General features: G+C 42.9%; 1 protein-coding gene across 1 annotated transcript in view; it reads left to right on the top strand.

The window, feature by feature from the left end:
• The window catches only part of csmd3b (CUB and Sushi multiple domains 3b), a 1683329-nt gene that overhangs the window by 130192 nt on the left and 1532032 nt on the right, over positions 1-21105 (top strand). Inside the window, exon 3 of the mRNA XM_078215503.1 lies at positions 12034-12146. Coding sequence (XP_078071629.1) covers positions 12034-12146 — 113 coding nt within the window. The remainder of the gene's footprint in view (positions 1-12033; positions 12147-21105) is intronic.

The following is a 21105-nucleotide window of genomic DNA, read 5'->3' as shown; positions in this document are numbered from 1 at the left end:
CCCCGTGACCCCACTGTGGGGTTACAACCCACAGTTTGCGAGTCATTATGTTAAACTGAGGCTCATATGCTCTTTGAGATGGATTCAAAGATCCCATGATACAATTTCCAAGGAGAAGAGGGAAGTTATCCCTTGTGTCCTGGCCAATATTTACCCCTCATTCAACATTATGAATACATGTTATCTGGTCACTATCTTATGCAGTTTGGAGCTTGCGGCGCACAACTTGGTTGCCTCATTTCCTACATTATAACAATGACTTCAAAAGTATTCTGTTAACTACAAAGAGCTTTGGTACTTTCTGAAGTTGTAAAAGGTGCTATACAAATGCAAATTATTCTCTGCCATTCCAGATTGCTCAGCATAAGAAGATTAGAAATAGGAGTAGATCATATGCCCCTTGTGACTGTTCTGCCATTCAATGTGGTCATGACTGACCTACTGTCTCAACTTCACTTTTTAAACTGATTCCTATATACCTGGGATTCCTGAAGGATCACATAACTATTTATCCCAGCCTTGAATATATTTGATGATGGAAAATCCACAACCTCTCAGAGGAAGCAATTCCAAAGATCCACAATCCTTTGAGTGAAGATGTTTCTTCTGGTTGAGGTGGGCAGGAAGGTGATGGGCACCCTTTGCTATTGATGTGTGTACCCCCACCCCGACAGAAGCATGCGGTCGGCAGGGCATAAAACCCAGCCCAAGGTAATCAAAACAGGTATTTCAAGTGTGATCTCAACAAGAGCAGTAGCAAAATGTCTTTGTTGTTGTCCGTTAACTTGTGTTTCTAGATGAAGCTGGTTGGACTTTTCTACTTTTGCACTCCTGGCACACATCAAGATCACATTTTTTTGGACGGTCTGAAGCCTTCAGCCTTGTGATTTTTCAACTGTGAAAATCAATAGTTAGAAAATAGCTGGCGGGAGTTGTGAAGTACCCTAATGTGTTTCCAACATGTACCAGCACTGCTAAAGCAAAAAAATCCCAGCTACACGTTTTCCTCGATAGGTTCAATGACTAAATGGTCCAAAGTTCTTGAAAATTCAATATAAACAGCAAACAACATAGTCGTGTCAACAGACAGTAACAGACTATATATAACTTAACACAAATGCCCTGAGATTGTGCAAAATACAGTCTCTAAACGTCTTCTCACTGGTTAAATCAGACTCAGAAAATTAAGAAAAAGACAGAGTGAAAGACTCTTTATCTCACTGCACCCAACATCTGTAATGAGATTGATGAATTGATGAGATGTATGGAAATACATGAGCATTACAGAGACATGAGCCAGGATCTTGTACTCTCACACGGTGGTCAACTTGTAAGTGCAAAGGGCATGTAATTAGGCAGGGTGGTGATGTACCAGAACCCAGCTGTCTGACCACCTTTGCCAGAATTAATATTGGAGATTTGAATTATGAAGAAGATTCAAGAAACATGGACTTTTTATCCTTGTATTTATGCAACTTGGCTGTTAGCTTCTAAAGGCCTAAATAATAGCTCAAAAATGTTCCATGGTAGTTTTACATCATGATGTGGAGATGCCGGCGTTGGACTGGGGTGAACACGGTAAGAAGTCTCACAACACCAAGTTAAAGTCCAACAGGTTTATTTGGTAGCAAATACCATAAGCTTTCGGAGCACTGCTCCTTCATCAGATGGAGTGATTTCCATCTCCATCTGACGAAGGAGCAGTGCTCCGAAAGCTTATGGTATTTGCTACCAAATAAACCTGTTGGACTTTAACCTGGTGTTATGAGACTTCTTACCCAGTTTTACATCAGCAACTCAAGGGGACAAGTTCAAATTGGTTAAAGATGATGATGGAGTTCTTTACAAAGTGACACACACATAGGGTGGGATTTTATGCCCTCCTCTGTGGCATGTTTGGAAAAACGTAAAGTTAAAGTAAAGTTTATTTGTTAGTCACAAGTAAGGCTTATATTAACACTGCAATGAAGCTATTGTGAATTCCCCTAGTCGCCACACTACGGCGCCTATTTGGGTCAGTGCAACTAACCAGCACGACTTTCAGACTGTGGGAGGAAACCAGAGCACCCGGAGGAAACACGCGCAGACACGGGGAGAATGTGCAAACTCCCAACAGACAGCGAGCCAAGCCGGGAATTGAACCCTGGCGCTGTGAGGCAGCAGTGCTAACCACTGTGCCGCCATTCCGCCGTGGAAGTGGGGAGGGTATTTATTTGGGCAGGATGGTTGCGGGCAGGAACCCTGCAGCCTTTTCGACGCCATCCCAATTAAATGGATGACATTGCTAACCTGCCTCTGACTGAAGCCTGCAAGTGGACAACCAATGCCCAATAAACGGCCTCATCCTGCTGCTGCTAGTATTAAACCATGAAATGGGGAGTACAACGAGCAAATCTCTGTGAATTGCACTAACTAGGATCATCCTGACTCAATGTTGGCTCTATTCTCTCTGCAGATGCTGTCAGACCTGCTGAGATTTTCCAGCATTTTCTGTTTTTATCTGCGAGTTACTTCTTGTCTCCCTCATTCAAAGACAGCCTGTGCCTGAATGAGGGACACAAGAATGGGAAGGGTGGGGGCTGAGAGCCACCCACTCTCTCCCCCTTTGCTCCCAGCCCTCCTGCACAATCATCACTGTAACAACGCCTCAGAAAAGTCCCACCGGTCTTCACTCACCTGAATCTAGGGATCTAATGACAACTGGCTTTGGGTAAGTGCCTTTCCTGTAGCAGCCACTGTTTTTTACAGTGGTGTTGCTGAGCAAATGAGCTTCTGGCCTCTCATTGCCTGGCCGATCTCAGCAGATGGCATTTCAACCCCTAAGGTTTTGATCCCACAAGAGGCCCATTGGTGGACTCTTAAATGCTTAAATGACATGAAATCCTGATGGGCTTTCCCAAGAGGAGGCAACATAGGTGTTTTGGAGTTCTCCCTGTCACCTCTATAAAACTCCCTCATGGAGTGGGCACCTGAATAAAGTTGGGAAAGCAAAAGCTATGTAATCATTGAATAATTAGATTTCAATTGGGATGGCTTAGATGAGATTTGTGACGTGAGTGTCATTTTAAGAAGTGTTTTTTTAAATCATGTTCTCTGCAGTTGTAAGCAGGTTTTTTGGTTTCATTGTTGCTGGACTGGCTGGTTAGAAGTCCTTTTATTGCTGCTTCAATAGTTTGAATGGAGTTTTGTTTATTTTTACTCTGCGCCTCAGATATTTTCTGGGTTCTTTTATGACCATGCATTGAGAGGGGGAAGGTTGTTTGACAAGTCAAAGTCAGGTGGTTCTTCCCCAGAAGAATTCAAGGGCTTTCTCTTTCAGTTTTGGTTTCAGAGTCAAAAGCTGTCCTGGTTGTCAAGTGGCAGGCAGTTTTTCTCCCTCTCTGTCCCTGGTATTACAGATTCTGCTGGAAGAAAGTCTCCTGGCCTTCCTGGGTGGATAATCTGCTGTTGGTGGTTGGCTTGCCTGGAGTCTCTCTCTCTCTCCCCCTGGTGTTTTGGGAACCTGTGCTGACTGTGCGTGTATCCAGAGGGTTGCTAGAAGTAACAAGGCTGGGAAGTCTGAATTTCAATTCTCCAACCAAAGGACTAGCGTGACATTCTAGCGTCACGTAAGCATTTGTATTTTCTGTGCTAAACCTGTGGCAATAGTTTTGCTTGGGGAAGTTTGATCGGAACATTTCATCTACTTGTTAAGGGTTATAAAATATCATTTTTTGTTTGTAATTGGTAAGTTATTGCTAATTTCCTTTCTGTACATGTTAACTGTATTCTTAAATAAACTTTGTTTGATAAAAGCTCCTTCTTGGGTCCGTTGAATCATACCTGAAATGAAGCATTTCATGCTCACCTTAGCCAAATTCAAAGTGCAAAACCTGTGATCCAGGTAGACTTTGTAAAACACTTTGGAGTTTCTGACCTGAATTATAACACTTGGGGGCTCTTTTGCAGGATTACAATCTATATTTCTTGATTGATTTGGGATTATTAAACTCAAAGACAGAGAGTGGTGAGCATATTTGTGTTTTCTTTTCAAGTGTTGTATTCAGGTTTAAATAGTGTGTTTAAATAGAGTGCCTTGTGGAATAATGGCTATTTCAGAGGCTTAGACAAAGCTTTTGGAATTGGCAAAAATGTTGCATTGACATTACCTGATGGTGTAAGGAAAGAGGAGTTAATTGTGGCGATAGCACAGCATTTAAAATAGCCAGAAACACAGTCAGAATCATTGGAAATGGCTAGAATTCAATTACAAATGAAACACCTTGAAAAAGGATTAAAGCAGTTTGAATTGCAACAGGAAAAAGAAATGAGATGGCTTGAATTACAGATTAGGGAAAAGGAAAAAGAAAGGGAAAGGATATCCCGAATAAAAGAAAAAGAAGAAAGGGAAAAAGAAAGCATTTGAACTTTGGAAACTGGCAATAAAAAGTGAATGTCAGAGGTAAAGGGAAAAGTACAGTTTGAGGATAGTGTCAGGAGGTAAAACACTTCTGAATTGGAGAATTCTTTGTGCTGATGTATGAGAACTCCAGCTACCTCTACAGAGTTGGCGGGTAGAAATTGGAATTTTAAAAATATATATTTCTATTGAAACCTTTGGAGTTCAATCATAATTAGAAATGTAACATTCCAAAAATATTAAGTTAGTATTTCAGGGACAGAGAGGCTGTTCAGTTATGGTTTAGCACACCAGCAAAGTTCAGTTACCTCATTAATCAGGACGTGAGTATTTTATTTGACAACAATATGATATTGGTTGGGGTGACACGATGGCACAGTGGTAAGCACTGCTGCCTCATAGCGCCAGGGACCCGGGTTCAATTCCGGCCTCAGGTCACTGTCTGTGTGGAGTTTACACATTTTCTCTGTGTCTGCGTGGGTTTCCTCCGGGTGCTCCGGTTTCCTCCCACAGTCCAATGATGCGTGATTTATGTGGATTGGCCATGCTAAATTGACCCTAGTATCAGGGCATTAGCAGGGTAGATATGTGGGGTTACGGGAATAGGGCCTGGGTGGGATTGTGGTTGGTGCAGACTTGATGGGCCAATTGGCCTCCTTCTGCAGTGTAGGGATTCTATGATAAGTTGCACCATCATCATAATTTAAAAATCTGAATCAACTGCCTTGAGAATCAGAAAAGGATGCATCACAGGAAGAGAAAGTGTTGGATTTTGTAAAGCTAACAGCATTTCTAACTGTAGCTTGCAATTCCAACCCAGTAAATCCTAACATTTTCTTGAAGGAAAATAGATTTCCAAAATGGATGAAAATTGACAGTATGATGAATGGACTGTGGGGCAGAATTTGAGACAAATAAACAAAAGAACAAAAAGTGGATCTCTCCCGTGTCGATCCATTTCCTTGAAAGCAGTTTTTGCTTGTTCAGTAGAAGTTTTTTTCATTTTGTCAATTGTATATTTTTATTTCATTCCTCCCAATTTCTGGGAATCGTCTTGTTCTTCGGCTTGTGCCCAGTTCTCTTCACCTTTCCTTATTTGCAGTTTTCACACTGCTTCCATACTCTTCGGGCCCGATTTTACCTTTGTGTTGCACCTGTTTTTGGGCATGAAACCATGGTAAAGTCAGGCGTGAGGTGAGTAGCACGATCCCTGCCCACCTCCACGCCAGTTCCCCCTTTACTAAGGCCCGAAAATGGCCGCGATTGGGACCGCGCCCGAAACGGATGCGATGGCCATTTAAATGCATTTGCATGCAAGCTTACTGGCACTCCCCCCTTTACTACTGCGTTCGCCCATCCAGAATCGGCATGAAACAGACATGCTCCACAAAGGTCCGATTCGGGCGCTCAAGTTAGTGAAGAGATAGGTGCCTAGCATCCGATGGCTCTCTGCTTGAGATTGGTGGGAAGGGGGACAGGGGGGTCTGCTGCCACTCTGCCTGAGATCAGTGGGGGCAAGGGGGGTTCGCTGCTACTCTACCTGAGATCAGTGGGGGGGGGGGGGAAGGGGTGTCTGCTGCCACTCTGCCTGAGATTGGTGGATGGGGAGAAGGGGGGGAGGGGCCTGTGATCGGTCTGGGTTGTGGCGGGGTGGGTTGGATGAGGGGGTCAGTAATGTTGTGGGGCTGGGGCAATGTCTGTGGGTCTGGGGGAGGCATTATCTGGCCTGGGAGGGATATGGCAGGGGAGTCACATTCTATCATTTTTTTCTGTGCATGTGCAGTTGGAAGCGCCGATCGGAGCTGCAGGGTTCCAAGCGCGTTAAGTCCCACTCACAGGCTTGTGCACCACAATTTGGAATTGCTGATATTTTTCAGGCAGAGTGCGTATGGGGGCACCTCAGAACGGGTCTAAAAGTCAGATCTGAAACACTCCCAGTTTCAAGTCCGCTCAGCACTTAGAACCAAAATGGTAAAATAGGGTCCTTCATTTCAGAGGAGAATTTAAGGGAACGAAATCCTTTATTTATTTGTTTGTGGATGTAAAACAAAGAGCCATTGCATTTATATATGAAGTCATTATGGTAAATACACAGTCTGTTGAGATCTAAAACAAAAATGTTGCGGCAGATAACATGTTACAAAGAAATTGCCTCATCACTTTGTTTGCTCTTTTTTTCGCTTGGCACCTACACTTGTAACGTATTACATTTTGTCTTTTTTTAGTATCTATTCTTCACTGTTGCTGTTTTCATAGTGCATTTCCATTTGTGCACGTCACTTTTCCTCGACTTCATAATGATTCAGTAACAGAGAGCGATCCCTATTTTCCAATATTATTCTTTCCAGTTCACTTTTAATTTCTGTTCTTTAAATGCTCTGTATATTTAATTTCCTGTAACAAAGGGAAGTCAAATAAATGCAAAATAAGCTACCTGCTTGCCACGATACAGGAATCTGTGGCAACTTGCTAATTCTGGGGACTTGTGAGTTTGGGAACACAGTTCCCCACTGTCTGTCAGCTGTGATAATGTGCCTCGCTAGAAGTGATCACTAGAAGGGAAGTGTGTGGTGTGATCCAGTCTTAGCTTCACTTTTGCTTTGAGCAGCACACACACACACAGCTCTGCTGCTGGCAGCTTCAAGTTCACCACCCAATGTGCAAATGTTCTCATGTGCCTGCTCAAAATAAATGAACTCTCAGTATGTTTATTCGCTTTTCAGCGATTGGTACTTATTTCATTGGAATAGTACAACATAAACAGTCTATGGCAAACAAATTAAAAGTGGCTTGAAAGAGTCTGAAAATTATCATGGGTGAAACAAACTGCACCTACACCTCTTTGGCCGGAGTTTGTATGACTGGGTTGGGGATGGAATGGTGGGGTGTGTGGATGTTTGTGAAAGTTCTGTTTGAAATTAGTTTGGACAGCATCACGTACATTTCCACAGCAACAGCACAAAATTGTCCACAATCTGACAGCATGGGGGAAATTTTAACCCACAAAAAAAGAACAGGTTTGGATTGGATACAAAGTTGAAGGTGTTAAATCTGAGTCTGAATCTTGACTCCATCGCCTTTATCAAAATGCTGTATAGTGAAAATATATATATTTTTATACTCTTGGGTCTGTATCTTTAGGATTCATTTCAGTAAATCTACCATTTTTAGTATTTGCAAGTCTCAATTCAGCCAAAATTACAACACTTTAGGTAGGTTCATGCATATATGTTGAACAACTTCTCATGTTTGTTCATGTTCTCTGAAAACAGAGTTGGCTAACTTGTAAATCATTGCAGCAAGCATCATCAGTAAGTGCTGCCTACCTACATAATATGCAACTTAGTTTCCTCTTTGAACATATATCAGAAGACAATATTTGAAGCAATATTGTTTCCTGAACAGGTGAATTATAGCCTTTGTAATACTCTTTTAGTTAGTACTTAACTTGCAAAGTGGCATTCTTGTAATACATATTCGGTTTACCCAGAATCATGAGGCTTCCTATAAAAGTGTCCATATTTCCAGTGGGGTAGACACAGACAAAGCCACTGCTTAGCATTCTTTCCAGACAACTTTGTTTGGACATAGATGCCATTCCTCTCCAACAAGTCTGCCAATCAGATTTCGCGAGACCAGGGAGAGAAGGTTCAGAAATTGCTGAACAAGTGTGTCTCATGGCAAGCACCGAGAGTTAGATTTTTACTCTACCCTTCAGAACACACGATTTGTACATGAAGATGTTGCAAATGTGTGACAGTAACAGTGAAGGGACATCTGCAACCAGATTAATATTGATGCCAACAGTCTGGCTGCCTGAACTAAATGATTTTTAAAAAGGAGGATAAAACTAAATGAGTGAGAGAGAGAAGGATGTAGGATAGATTAGAGTCAAATTAGCACAAAAATAGAAATAGAGAAGGACAGATTGGATTTAGAGAGGCAAAAGAGATAGGAAAAAGTAAGAAAATATAAACATTAAAAATCAACGATACATTGTTGGTTGAGATGCCATGGTTTCACTGTAATCTTTCTTGGCTTCCAGTGTAGGGTGGCATGCCATAACCATACATTTCACTATTACAAGTGTTCTTCCTACATAAATAACTAACTCGAATGATTCATATTAATGACCAAAATATAGTAATCTGATGACACACATTGTTGAGGCTCATGGTGTGGTCTATGATACTAACCTTTTTGATTGTGCCAAGATTAATAGTGGAATGATACGAATTGTCCAGCAATATGTGGAGAATCTTAACTCTTGGTGTGTTTCCTCTTCTTCACAAATGGCTGTTTGCTATCAAACGAAGAATAATCTACCTATTTGAGATTCAAAACTACAGTGATAATGATAGGCACTGTGCTGGATCTTCTCCTCAGTGTTAAGAACCATGAGTCATGCCATTTCCTGACTTTGCGATCCCAACTTTGCCATGTCCGTTCACTCCCGTAGTATTTTAGTTTCTGAGAGGTTCAAGTCTGCTGCCTCCTGAGGCAAGCCTGAGGCAGTGATGGAAGCATGCAGGTATTGGGGTGAGCTGGGTGGTAGGCTCCCCAAGGTTCTTTGCGACATCGGCTACAGTCCGCGAGCCCTCCCCCCTCCATCCACATCCCCATGCTCCCTCCTTGCCCCCCCCTCCATATTCCCTATATACTCTCCATGCCCTGTCATATCCCCATGTTTCTTCATGTCCACCATGTCCCTTCCAAGCCCCCTTGTATCCTCTCCATACCTCCATGACATTTCATACCATTTTAATTACCTCCATGTCCCTGCCATGCCCTTCATGCATCTACCATACCTAATCTCTCAGTATCCAGTATGTACGTAACTCACTTAACATCTCCTAATCTTGTCTAAATAAATAAACAGGCAGTGAAAAACAACATCAAAGAATATTATATGACAACCTTTAAACAACCCAAGATACCACTCCTCTTCAAGATGCGGAAATAGAGGCCTTCTCAGTTGAGCTCATCATCAATTCCTATAGATCAGCCAAGTATTCAGAATGAGACCTTCTAGAAAATAAGAGAGAAGTCTGGCCATCCATTTAAACTGTTTTTGTTGATATAATTACTCATTTTTCCCATTCCCATCTCAATTCTTGGCAGCTGTTAGAAGGGAGAGTCAAACCCTCTGGTTTTGTCCCAGCAATTTCTTGGCCATCATTGATGTATGTTTCCCCCCAGTGTTGATTTTTCTAAACCTGGGGGCGATTCTCCCAAAAGTGCTGAATTGGTGGGAAAACTGTTCTAGATCACGACTGTTTTTTCAGTGCAGCTTCTCACTCGAATCTCCCCACTCTGTGCATTGCAGAAGTCACAATCATGAATTTCATTAAAAACCCAGGGGCTTATTCGCGCCGGAGTCTGACAGTTCTGGAACTCTGCGCATGAGCAGTGGCCCCGATCTGTCAGTCTCCCCGTTTGCTGGCCAGCTCGATCGATGACCAGCCTGGACTACTGCAGTGCTGCTCCTCCAGCCGCCCCCCGCCCCACGGCCCGATTGCAACCCCCACAACAATTCCCGGGCCAGTCCTGACCCTCCCCGCCCCAGAGTTCCCTGATGTCCAGCAGTGGCAGACACCCCCTTCCCCCCACCCCCTGGCAGATCACACCCCACACACCCCCCAGCCTGCCCCGATCGCCTCCCTTAGCCCAGGTTGATCCCAATGCAGAGTGGCAGCAGGACCCCCCAACTCCACCAATCGACCCTAGGCCCACAATAGGCAGTGCCAGGGGGCACAGGTTGACACTGCCAGGGTGCCCATGCCCAGGGGGCATCTCCCCCCCCCCCCCCCCCCGCAGCCTGACCCCCTTGGGGGCCTCGATAGCCCTTCATTCCATCAGGGTCTCCCGCTAGTTCCCCGAATGTGGGGAGCTAGTCTGAACCGCGCCGGAATGAAGTACTCCTGGTGTGGTGGGAGGTGCTATCGGGCTGGCAAGTTCTGTGCCGGGCCCAATAATCACATTTGAAATATATGTTAAAAGTAGTCAGATGACTTACCTCACTTCCCACCGAACCTCTGTGTGTTCCCAGTGCTGCCATTTTCTTCCGGCTGGGAGATGCCTGCGGGTGGTAAAAGCTTGTGGGAAACCCGCGAAATGGCCGACATTTCGGGCGGCACGGTAGCACAGTGGTTAGCACTGCTGCTTCACAGCTCCAAGGACCTGGGTTCGATTCCCGGCTGGGGTCACTGTCTGTGTGGAGTTTGCACGTTCTCCCCGTGTCTGCGTGGGTTTCCTCCGGGTGCTCCGGTTTCCTCCCACAGTCCAAAGATGTGCGGGTTAGGTTGATTGGCCATGCTAAAATTGCCCCTTAGTGTCCTGGGATGAGTAGATTAGAGGGATTAGCGGGTAAAATATGTAGGGATATGGGGGTAGGGCCTGGGTGGGATTGTGGTCGGTGCAGACTTGATGGGCCGAATGGCCTCTTTCTGCACTGTAGGGTTCTATGATTCTATTCTATGCGCATCTCCCAACCCGACCCACCAGAAAAGTTGCAGGTCGCAATAGGAGAATTGGGCCCTTCATTTGTCTAGTTATCCAGAGGAATGAAAACATTTGTTTTGTTACTAAGAAGCAACCATGCTGTTTAACTTCCAGCCAAAACAACACATCGCTCCCATACTATTTTAATTTTGCTTGAAATCATAGAAACCCTACAGAGCAGAAGGAGGCCATTCGGCCCATGGAGTCTGCACCGACCACAATCCCACCCAGGCCCTACCCCCACATATTTACCCACTAATCCCTCTAACCTACGCATCTCAGGACTCTAAGGGGCAATTTTTAACCTGGCCAATCAACCTAACCCGCACATCTTTGGACTGTGGGTGGAAACCGGAGCACCCGGAGGAAACCCACACAGACACGAGGAGAACGTGCAAACTCTACACAGACAGTGACCCAAGCCGGGAATCGAACCCAGGTCCCTGGAGCTGTGAAGCAGCAGTGCTAACCACTGTGCTACTGTGCCGCCCCAAGCTACTTGGTTCAAGAAATAATGCTAAACAGATTTAAAGAACTGTGATATGTCATTGACTTTCAACAAAGTGTTTGTTCTAAACTGTGAAAAAGTCATGAATTGCCAATGTCATAATGTTGGAAACTGTCAATGGCCAAGGCAGGGTTTGTTGGATTATACCTAATATCTGAATATTATAAAATATGGGCATTAGTTTTATAATTGTTACAATCCCAGCTGGTGTTATTCCTGAACAATCAGATCCCAAAATGGAACTCTGGCTCAATAGACCATAACTTTTTTGTTTCGAAATGTGGATGGACAGTGTCACAGATCTGCCAATTAACTTTCAACATTAAAAAGGATTTGTTAAAGGTGAAAAGATTGACGATAATAAAATACTCCTTCACCTCATCTATATCTTTACAAATGCACACAAATATTTAAAGATAACACCAGTGACAGAATATTGGTGGCTTGGAAAGCCTCCCAATGGAGACAGGCTCTCAGCCAGATTTCACCTCCCATCCCCACCTAAAATCATGTGTTCTTGAGGAAATGACTTTTTAATTCTGTCAGCAGATTGGTTTTGGTTTTCTTGTTGTAACCTTGTGTCTGAGATTTTACTGAATTGTGTTGCATTCCTTTTCCGATACAGGTTAACTGGCTTTCAGATGCCTGCACCTGTTACAAGTACTGGGTCTGTCTTTGCATTACGTCTTACAAGTGACTTTGCCGTCAGTGCTCATGGATTTAAATTGTTCTACCAAGGTAAGCTAATTTAATTGAAGTGCTGACTATTGCTTCCACTTTGGCGTGTATGAATCTGCTTGGTTTTGAAGGAGTTAGGGTGGTTGCTATAGTGATATATTGTGCTACATTTTTAAAAATAACATCTTGAAAACCATGATTAATCAAAATGAATAGCTGAGACCTTTGTGAAGAACTAGCTGGATGATGTTCTGTGTGGCTACATATTCTGTTTATTAAACGTGAAGAAATGTATGCATGAAACCAACTCAATTTTATATCTTATTGTATTCCCTTGTTACTCAGTGATTCAAAATTCTATCTAAACCTGGATGCTTTATTAGTATAAATAGAAGATGGCGGTCCCAAAATGGGCAGAGCCTAATTCCAGCAGGATTGCACTCAGTTGAGAGCTATCTGCGACTTTTTCCAGATGAGAAGAACAGTGTGTGTCTGGTGAAGTTCCGAGATTACCATAGGAATTCCATCTATTGTCCATTTGTACACTGAGATGTTCTCTGTGTTCTGTAATTGGTTCCAAACTTTTATCAAACCTAATCGATCTAAGAAGGGATCAATTGTCATTTTTTCAAAGAAAGAAATATGTCTGCTGGCTCCATTGGGGGTTGAAGAAACAGGGAACTGATCTAGGTGTTGGATATTTTGTGGACCACCACCTCCGCCCACTGATGGCATAGTGCCACTCTAAATTTCTGTAGCTATATCTGTGTGGGCATCGTTGATGTGTTCTGCTGGTATCAGCAAACCAGCCCTGCCATACTGCTAACACTGTCCCTGGGAATTTGACACATGATTGGGCCTTTCTACCACTCATTTGTCACTGGTGTAACTTCACAGAATTGTTAGGAGCAGAGTATTCTACTCATAATAGATCTAGATGACCAATTGGGTTGTGTTCAGGGAACTAATTTGGATTTATAAATTATTTAAAATATGTAGTTTTCGTCAGAAGTCTATTGGAAAGCTATATTCAACTGGGCGGCACGGTAGCACAGTGGTTAGCACTGCTGCTTCACAGCTCCAGGGACCTGGGTTCGATTCCCGGCTTTGGTCACTGTCTGTGTGGAGTTTGCACATTCACCTCGTGTCTGTGTGGGTTTCATCTGGGTGCTCCGGTTTCCTCCCACAGTCCAAAGATGTGTGGGTTAGGTTGATTGGCCATGCTAAAATTGCCCCTTAGTGTCCTGAGATGCGTAGGTTAGAGGGGTTAGCGGGTAAATATGTAGGGATATGGGGGTAAGGCCTGGGTAGGATTGTGGTCAGTGCAGACTCGATGGGCCAAATGGCCTCTTTTTGCACTGTAGGGTTTCTATGTTTAACTATTTATTTCCCTTGTTTGTTGCTTCAGTCGACAGGAGGATTTAGATATTTTGTATAAAGATGGAATTACTTTCCTCCAATTCATTTATATTCAAACCTATCCAGATTTACATATGTATAACCATGAAAATTTGAAACAACACCTTGGCAATAAACAGTTAGTTGATTGTTTTAACCTGTCAGTTGCTAACTGCACACGTATTTATTTTGTTCTGGATTCTTTGTTCAATTGCATGAACAGTAAAAGATAAAATTGTATGTGGATTGTATTGCATCTTTCAGTGTACAATCGTGAGATCCAATTACTAACTCAGTCAATAATAAATTAATAATCAGTCATGGGTTAAATTGTTTCGAAACTTGCTTGCTAATGCCATAGCATTCAGAACAAGAATGCAGCAGGTCTGAAATCCGACCAGGAAATAAATGTACTGTTTGAGATGAAAGCGGCAATTCGGTTCAGGTGGCAGTCTCTGCATCTTTTATTGTAACACATTAAATAAAACTGAAATTGAATTGTTCTTTTATAAGTACATCTGTTTGAATTGTTAAAAATTGATGTGCAGAATTCACAGGTTTGATGGAGTGACTGAATTAAGGCAAGAAGTTTTGAATGTTGCTTATTTGTTCTGGATTGGTTGTGCTTTGGAATGCATGGGGTCATTTTGCACATTCCGGCTCCAAGTACAGAATATTGTCAGCTATGTGCTCAAGTGGGTAGGCTAGGGCTACAATGTCTTTCCCTCGTTACAGCTCACAAGGCTCTTTAAGTTCCCTCAGTGTTTGTCATAATTGAAAAGACAGTGTAGAATTCACTCCTAAATTTGCACATTTCTTTAGATGCACAAGTGGGAAAACAGTCTGATTTTAAACTCTCAATGAGTTGGAAAAAATGTTTAAGTTCACAAACAATGTGCTGTCAGTGGGGAACCACACTAAAGCTGGGCGATTAATGCCAGTTTTGCCAGTGATGTTCTCATTGCAGGAACAAATGGACGGAAAAAAAAAGTTTGCATCTTACAGATAGGGCAAATGCAGAGCGCTGAATCTCTGAGCTACGCTTCACCTGAGTGCAACTACTTGCTGGCAGCACAAAATCTGTAAATTTGCCCTGAAATGCCAAGAGCTGAGACACGTTCCTGTAGTTTCTTGTTCTTCATCAAGCACACTTCTATTGCTATTAGTTGGATAGGTAGATCACCCCATCAGAGATGCAGAATGTTGGCCTCCTTCCTATTTTTGTGATTGTGCCAGCAAACCACTCAACAATCAAAGCAAAAACAAAATTGTCTGCAATTGCTTTAGGCACTAAAACTAATTTCTGTAGCGATGATGGATACAATCTTTTGACAGGACACAACAAGGTATTCTGCATACACTCAATGAGACACTTCACCTTCTCCACAATATGCTGTGTTTCTATACAAAATTGTTCAATAGCGTAAGTGCATTTAAATTTAAAATAATATGAATTGGACAATTCACATTTGTGGAACATTTCCAATGTTTCACAATTTGGACTATTTTGGTTTCAGATTCTGAGTTTAGTGTTTGTCTCCAGTGCTCCCGATGTCAAGTCAGTCTTTTGTGTTAATATGCTGAGCTGTAAAAATATATCATGATAGTGATTCATTATGTTTCTTATTTTTGTAAATGCAATAGAATATTATGCTGCACTAATAAGCTAAAGGACACAATTATTTTGGTCTGTGGCTGCAACAGAATGGATATAATTGCATGTGAAACTGAACTACTTCACTTGAGCTAAGTTTCAATGGACCATTGTGGCAATCTTTCAAGAAATAATAATTAAGCTAATTGCTAAACATATGTAGCACAGTAGTTGTGATATTTGCTTTTTAGTGCCCTACCTTGAAATGTGCCATTCCATGTTGCTTTTTTGTGTTTGTCATGATGGTTTGCACGACAAAATATGTGCATTCATGTTGTGCTGATCATCCTCTGCTGTGTCCTGAATTCCTGGTATCAGCACGACTGTTTTGGGAGAATGCAAAGCAAACATCACATAGTCCTTCAGACAAGAAAAAAAAGATGATTATCCTGTTATCATTCCCATGCACCTCTCAGCAAGCAGATTTAGAGTGGCACATAAAGGCCTTTGCAGGATCTCCCATCTGCTCTAATGTTCATGATGCACAGTACACACTACAAGATAACAGAAATGGGAGAATAGTCAAAGGGCTGACAATTTCCAAAAATGCCACATTTGTTATATGCTGCAGTATAGGTAAGTAGGAAATTAGATACAATCTGTCAATATTAGTCCTACCAAATTGCCCAAACCCCCCCCCCCCCCCTGCCCAAGACTCCAGATTTACTGGCTCTGGGATCCATAATCTTTCTTCTTGGGTCTGTTCACAGACCCAGCAGCACCCACTAATGCGTTCTTGGTGCTGCCGGTTAACCAGATTAGCTGACAGCTTCCAAGGGCAGGACTTCGTACCCAGGAAAGGTTGGAGGCTCCACACTGCCATCATTTAGTCCAAATGCAACATGTTATAGAGCAGTAATGCATTTCTGGAGGACTAACAAGGTAAGGGAATATGCAATGTCTGGTCGGACTCTAGGAAGGACAGAGGATCACAGGGACCTTTAGTGTGCATGTCCATCGAACTCTGAAGGCAACAGGGCAGGTAGATAAGATGGTTAAGAAGGCATATGGGATACTTGTCTTTATTAACCGAGGCATTGAATATAAGAGCAGGGAGGTTATGATGAAGCTATATAAAACACTGGTTAGGCCACAGCTGGAGTACTGCGTGTAGTTCTGGTTGCCACACTATAGGAAAGAAGTCGTTGCACGAGAGAAGGTGCAGAGGAGATTCACCAGGATGTTGCCTGGGCTGGGGTGTTTCAACTATCAAGAGAGACTGGGATGGCTGGGATTTGTTTTCCTTGGAGCAGGGAAGACTGGGGGGAACCTGATTGAGTATATACAATTATAAGAGGCATAGATAGGGTGAATAGTAAAGACCTTTTCCCCTTAGCAGATGGGTCAATAACCAGAGGTCATAGATTTAAGTTGAGGGATTTATAGGAGATGTGAGGAAAAACCTTTTCACCCAGAGGATGGTAAGAATCTGGAACTCACTGCCTGAAAGTGTGGTAGAGGCAGGAACCCTCACAACATTTAAGTAGTATTTAGATGAGTATCTGAAATGCTATAGCATACAGGCCAAGTGCTGGAAAAAGGGATTAGGATAGGTGCTTTATGTCCGGCACCAACGATGGACTGAATGGCCTCTTTCCATGCTGTAAAACCCAATGATTCTATAACTTGCTACCATTAAGGTCATTGTCTATTCTTTCTCCAAGCGAAGTACCGTTTCTTCCATTTTCATTCTTTATTGTCCTATCACTGTGTCTGCCTTCCTCCCACATGCATTTCTTCCATCCAATTCAAATGCTGTAACTTTGCATTAAAATAAGAAAAAGCTTGAGGCATTCATTTGGACTGGCTCCTGACTTTTCATTCACTTACATCTCTAATAGTTATAATGCTTTAATTGTCTCTTTTTGTAGAAAATATTTTATGTGAAAATCAACATTTGATAACTAATTGTTCATTTTGCACGCCGATCACCATTTCTTGTGATGTGCCCGTGTCTCTGTGGCTTTCCTCCAGGTGCTCTAGTTTCCTCTTAAAGTCCAAAGATGTTAGGTTAGATGGATTAGCTGTGAAAAATGCACAGGGTACAGGGATAAGGTTGAGGGGAGGGACCTGGGTGAAATGTGTTTTCGGAGAGTCGGTGTAGACTTGATGGGTTGAATGGCCTCCATCTGCATTACATAGATTCTATGGTTCTATACTTCATTGAATCAAACGTGAATGGATACTAAATTGTGAGTTAGAAGTCGCCATCAATATTAGGTGTAAAATTAATGTTGCAGACTGTGAACAGAAGTTTTTTCAGACATAGACTATGGAAAATCTCAATTTTCTGCTGATTTTACACAATCGTATGTTTGCAATGAAACATTTTGTTTTCAAAAATAAATCTTGTGTCATTTTTTAAGCTTTGTTTTAGAACAATATTCGGAGCATTACTTCACCATGTCAGGAAACCTTCCTTTACAGTCAACCACGAAAAGCAGCTCTGCAGTTGGGACAGCAACTATGTGGTTTCCATTAAGGGGATGGAATATCCCATCTTGGTGGCCACCAGGAAGTGCCAGGCTTAGATTGGCAACTTGGCATCGGAAGATTTAAATGATCATCCCTGTCCAGCCTTTGGCACTGAGTTCGTGTCTCGAGGCTTTGCGCTACTCTTTTATAGTGCTTACAGTTTGAATATGTTTCATTACTTTGCTGTGTGGGAATGAGTTTTAATGCCTTGTGAAATGCAATAAATCTCCATGGTAAATTTTATAAATGGAATGTAAAACCATTTCCATTAATTATTTCAGTTTAAATTAAGATTTATGGTCGGGTATGACAGTCGACAGTGAAACTCAAATAATGTTTACATAGATTATAATGCCCTTTATGACTTCATTACCAGGTTGTATATCAAAGCTGACTACCAGAATATTTCATATTTTGCACATGATTGTTTGGGAAATATGGTTCACTGAATATATTTAGATTTTACCATCAGGGAATTATGTTATAGAGTCTCGTCTTACTCTTACAATTTAATGTAACATAGAATTTACATGAAAGAAAAAGACCATTCGGGCCTTTGGGTGTGTTATATTAAAGGGCTGAATGGTCTTTTTCTGCACCTGTTCAAATATCTATGCATCTGTTATATTATTTACATAGATGCTGGCTTACCTGTATATTAATTCCACTTCTCCACTTTTAGTACATAACCCTTCAAACGCTGAACCAACAAAAATTTACCAATCTGCATTTTGAAATTTTTAATTGACATAACAATTTGTTTAGTTGCATAACCTCGCAACTATTTGTGTGACAAAGAACAGCACTTCAGGTTCCACTGCTGAGCATTTATTCAGTGGGGTGGTGGGGGGAGAGAGAGCGCACATTCCCAACCCAATAGAATATTTAAATAAATAAGTATCAATCCAGCTTGTTAACACGCCATAATGCAGTTCATAGAATCCCTACAATGCAGAAGAAGACCATCAAGCTTGCATGGACAACAGTCCCATCCAGGCCCTATCCCCGTAACCTCTCATATTTACCCTGCTAATCCTCCTGACATGAAGGGACAATTTAGCATGGCCAATCAACCTAACCTGCACATCTTTGGACTGTGGGAGGAAACTGGAGCACCCAGAGGAACCCATGCAGATACAAGGAGAATGTGCAAACTCCACACAGACAGTGACCCGAGGCCGGAATTGAACCCGGGCCCCTGGCGCTGTGAGGCGGCAGTGCTAACCACTGTGCCACCACTGTGTTGGCCTAGGAAGTCCAGTTGGATTCAGTAGGTCGCCTTTTAAAAATACTTTTCCAAAGAGCAGGAAGGAAGGTGGGGTACGATCTTAGGAGTGTGCCCTTTGCAGTCCCACCTAATATAGTACCCCTCTTCCTAACTGCATGCTCCATTAAACATTCCCCCCCCCCCGCCCCTACCCTCACTAAACTACCCAAACTCTCCATGACCAATTCCTCGGACTTACTGGCTCTGGGATCCATGTGCTTTCTTCTTGGGCCTGCTTTGCAGACCCAGCAGCACCCATTAATGCACTCTTGGTGCTGCCGGTCAGTCAGATTAACTGGTAGCTCTCAAGGGCAGGGCTTCCTCCCCAGGAGGAAGTGCAAGCTCCATGCTGCCCCCATTTAGTCCACCCCTGCTATGGCTGAGGGGAGGGCTGGTATGTAATGGATTGACTTAATTGCCCCGCCACATCATATTCTGCCCAAGCTGTCTCCTGACATCCATCTGAGTATTAAGGGGATGCACCCTTGCCCCAGACCACTCCATTAGAGGAAATAGTTAATTTTTATCTATTTACCTTTCCATTCACCTAACCATCTTATATATTTCTATGATACTAACTTCCTCATGCCTTTTTTTCAGGCTGAGAGGTTTGTTTATTCTTTCCTCTTCACCTGGTCCTTGGATACGGGTGATCAACCTCATGGTTTTTCTCTGCACTCCCTCCAACATCTTCTTTTGATTATTGATGACTCCTTGATTTGAACACCATTAATGAAGAATGTGTAACATGGTTGTTCTGAGTATGTGCAAGTCTTTGCACCTGACACCGTTGAATATAGTCTGCCATTGTTTTTGGGACATTATATTTTGACTGATACATGTATCAATTTCCCAGTTTCTTCAATTCCACTATCACTTTTAGTTTGGGATGAAAATAATGGCCCAGAATTTGTGGTTGCAATAGTGCTAAAATGGTCAGTATTTGTTGTCATTACTGTTTAAAACTGACAGCAACTACTGGAGTCATCACATGTAAAGTAAAGTTTATTTATTAGTCACAAGCAAGGCTTACATTAACACTGCAATGAAGTTACTGTGAAATTCCCCTAGTCGCCACAGTCCGGCACCTGTTCGGGTCAATGCACCTAACCAGCACGTCTTTCAGAATGTGGGAGGAAACCGGAGCACCCGGAGAAAACCCACGCAGACATGGGCAGGACGTGCAAACTCCACACAGACAGTGACCCAAACCTGGTCCCATATGTGTAGTTAAACGTGGAAATCTAGAAATTGCAGTCAATGATATCCTCAACACGCTACATTGTTGCCATCTTTGCAAACGTGGTCAACTCCGAGTCAGGGATTTGAGCTGAACTTCAACCTTTGCACTTAAAAAAAATTGAAAATGTTATGCCTTATTAAATGAGGTGTGACTGGTTTTTAAGCATCACACTAAGTCACAATATTGCTGAACAATCTTCCTGGCCCTGAAAAACTAATTTTACAGATACAGAATGTTAATTCTTCAGAATCATAGAATCCCTACAGTGCAGAAGGAAGCCATTTAGCCCATTTAATCTGCACTGACTCTCTGACAGAGTATCTTACCCAGACTCCCTCCCCACCCTATCCTTGTAACCCCACACATATGTACCATGGCTAATCTTTGGACACATCTTTGGACACTAACAATGGGGCAATTTTTACCATGGCCAATTCACCTAACTTGCACATCTTTGGACTGGAATCTTGGGCAGTTCAGGGGGCCAGGCTGGCAATGCCCAGGGGGCACCCCCTCCTCCTTATCCCCGACCTCCTGGGGGGCCTCCATGGCTTCCCTTGACTCCGTTAGTGGGAAGCTGTTGTGAACCACTCCTGGCGGGGGTGAAAGGCTACCGAGCCCCGAGACTTCAGTCCCAGGTCCACTAATAGGATTTAAATGCAGATTTTAATATTTAAATCAGCTCCATGACAATTTCTGGTGTGGAGCTGAAGGCGCCGGAAATCCGGGCCCCGGAGACATGTGGAGGCCGTGGCGCCCAACCGGGAGCCCTCTAAACGGTCTCCGCTCTGATGTCTCCCAGCCTGTTGTGCTGCTAGGGCAGTGCAGCGAGCTGGAAAAAATCCCCCCCCCCCGCTGCCTCCCATAGCTTTACTGGTGGCAGAGTGAAGTTCACCACTCACAGCAAATCTCTTTGCTTTTCTGAGCTGCCTTCACCTTTAAAATAGAAAAAGTAAGAAAGGCCTTTTGTTTTCTGTGGGAT

Source organism: Mustelus asterias, chromosome 7 (genome assembly GCF_964213995.1).
Source record: "Mustelus asterias chromosome 7, sMusAst1.hap1.1, whole genome shotgun sequence".
In the NCBI taxonomy this organism is placed as follows: domain Eukaryota; kingdom Metazoa; phylum Chordata; class Chondrichthyes; order Carcharhiniformes; family Triakidae; genus Mustelus; species Mustelus asterias.
Note: the sequence above shows the minus strand (reverse complement) of the source record. Positions and strands in the feature narration are given on the sequence as shown.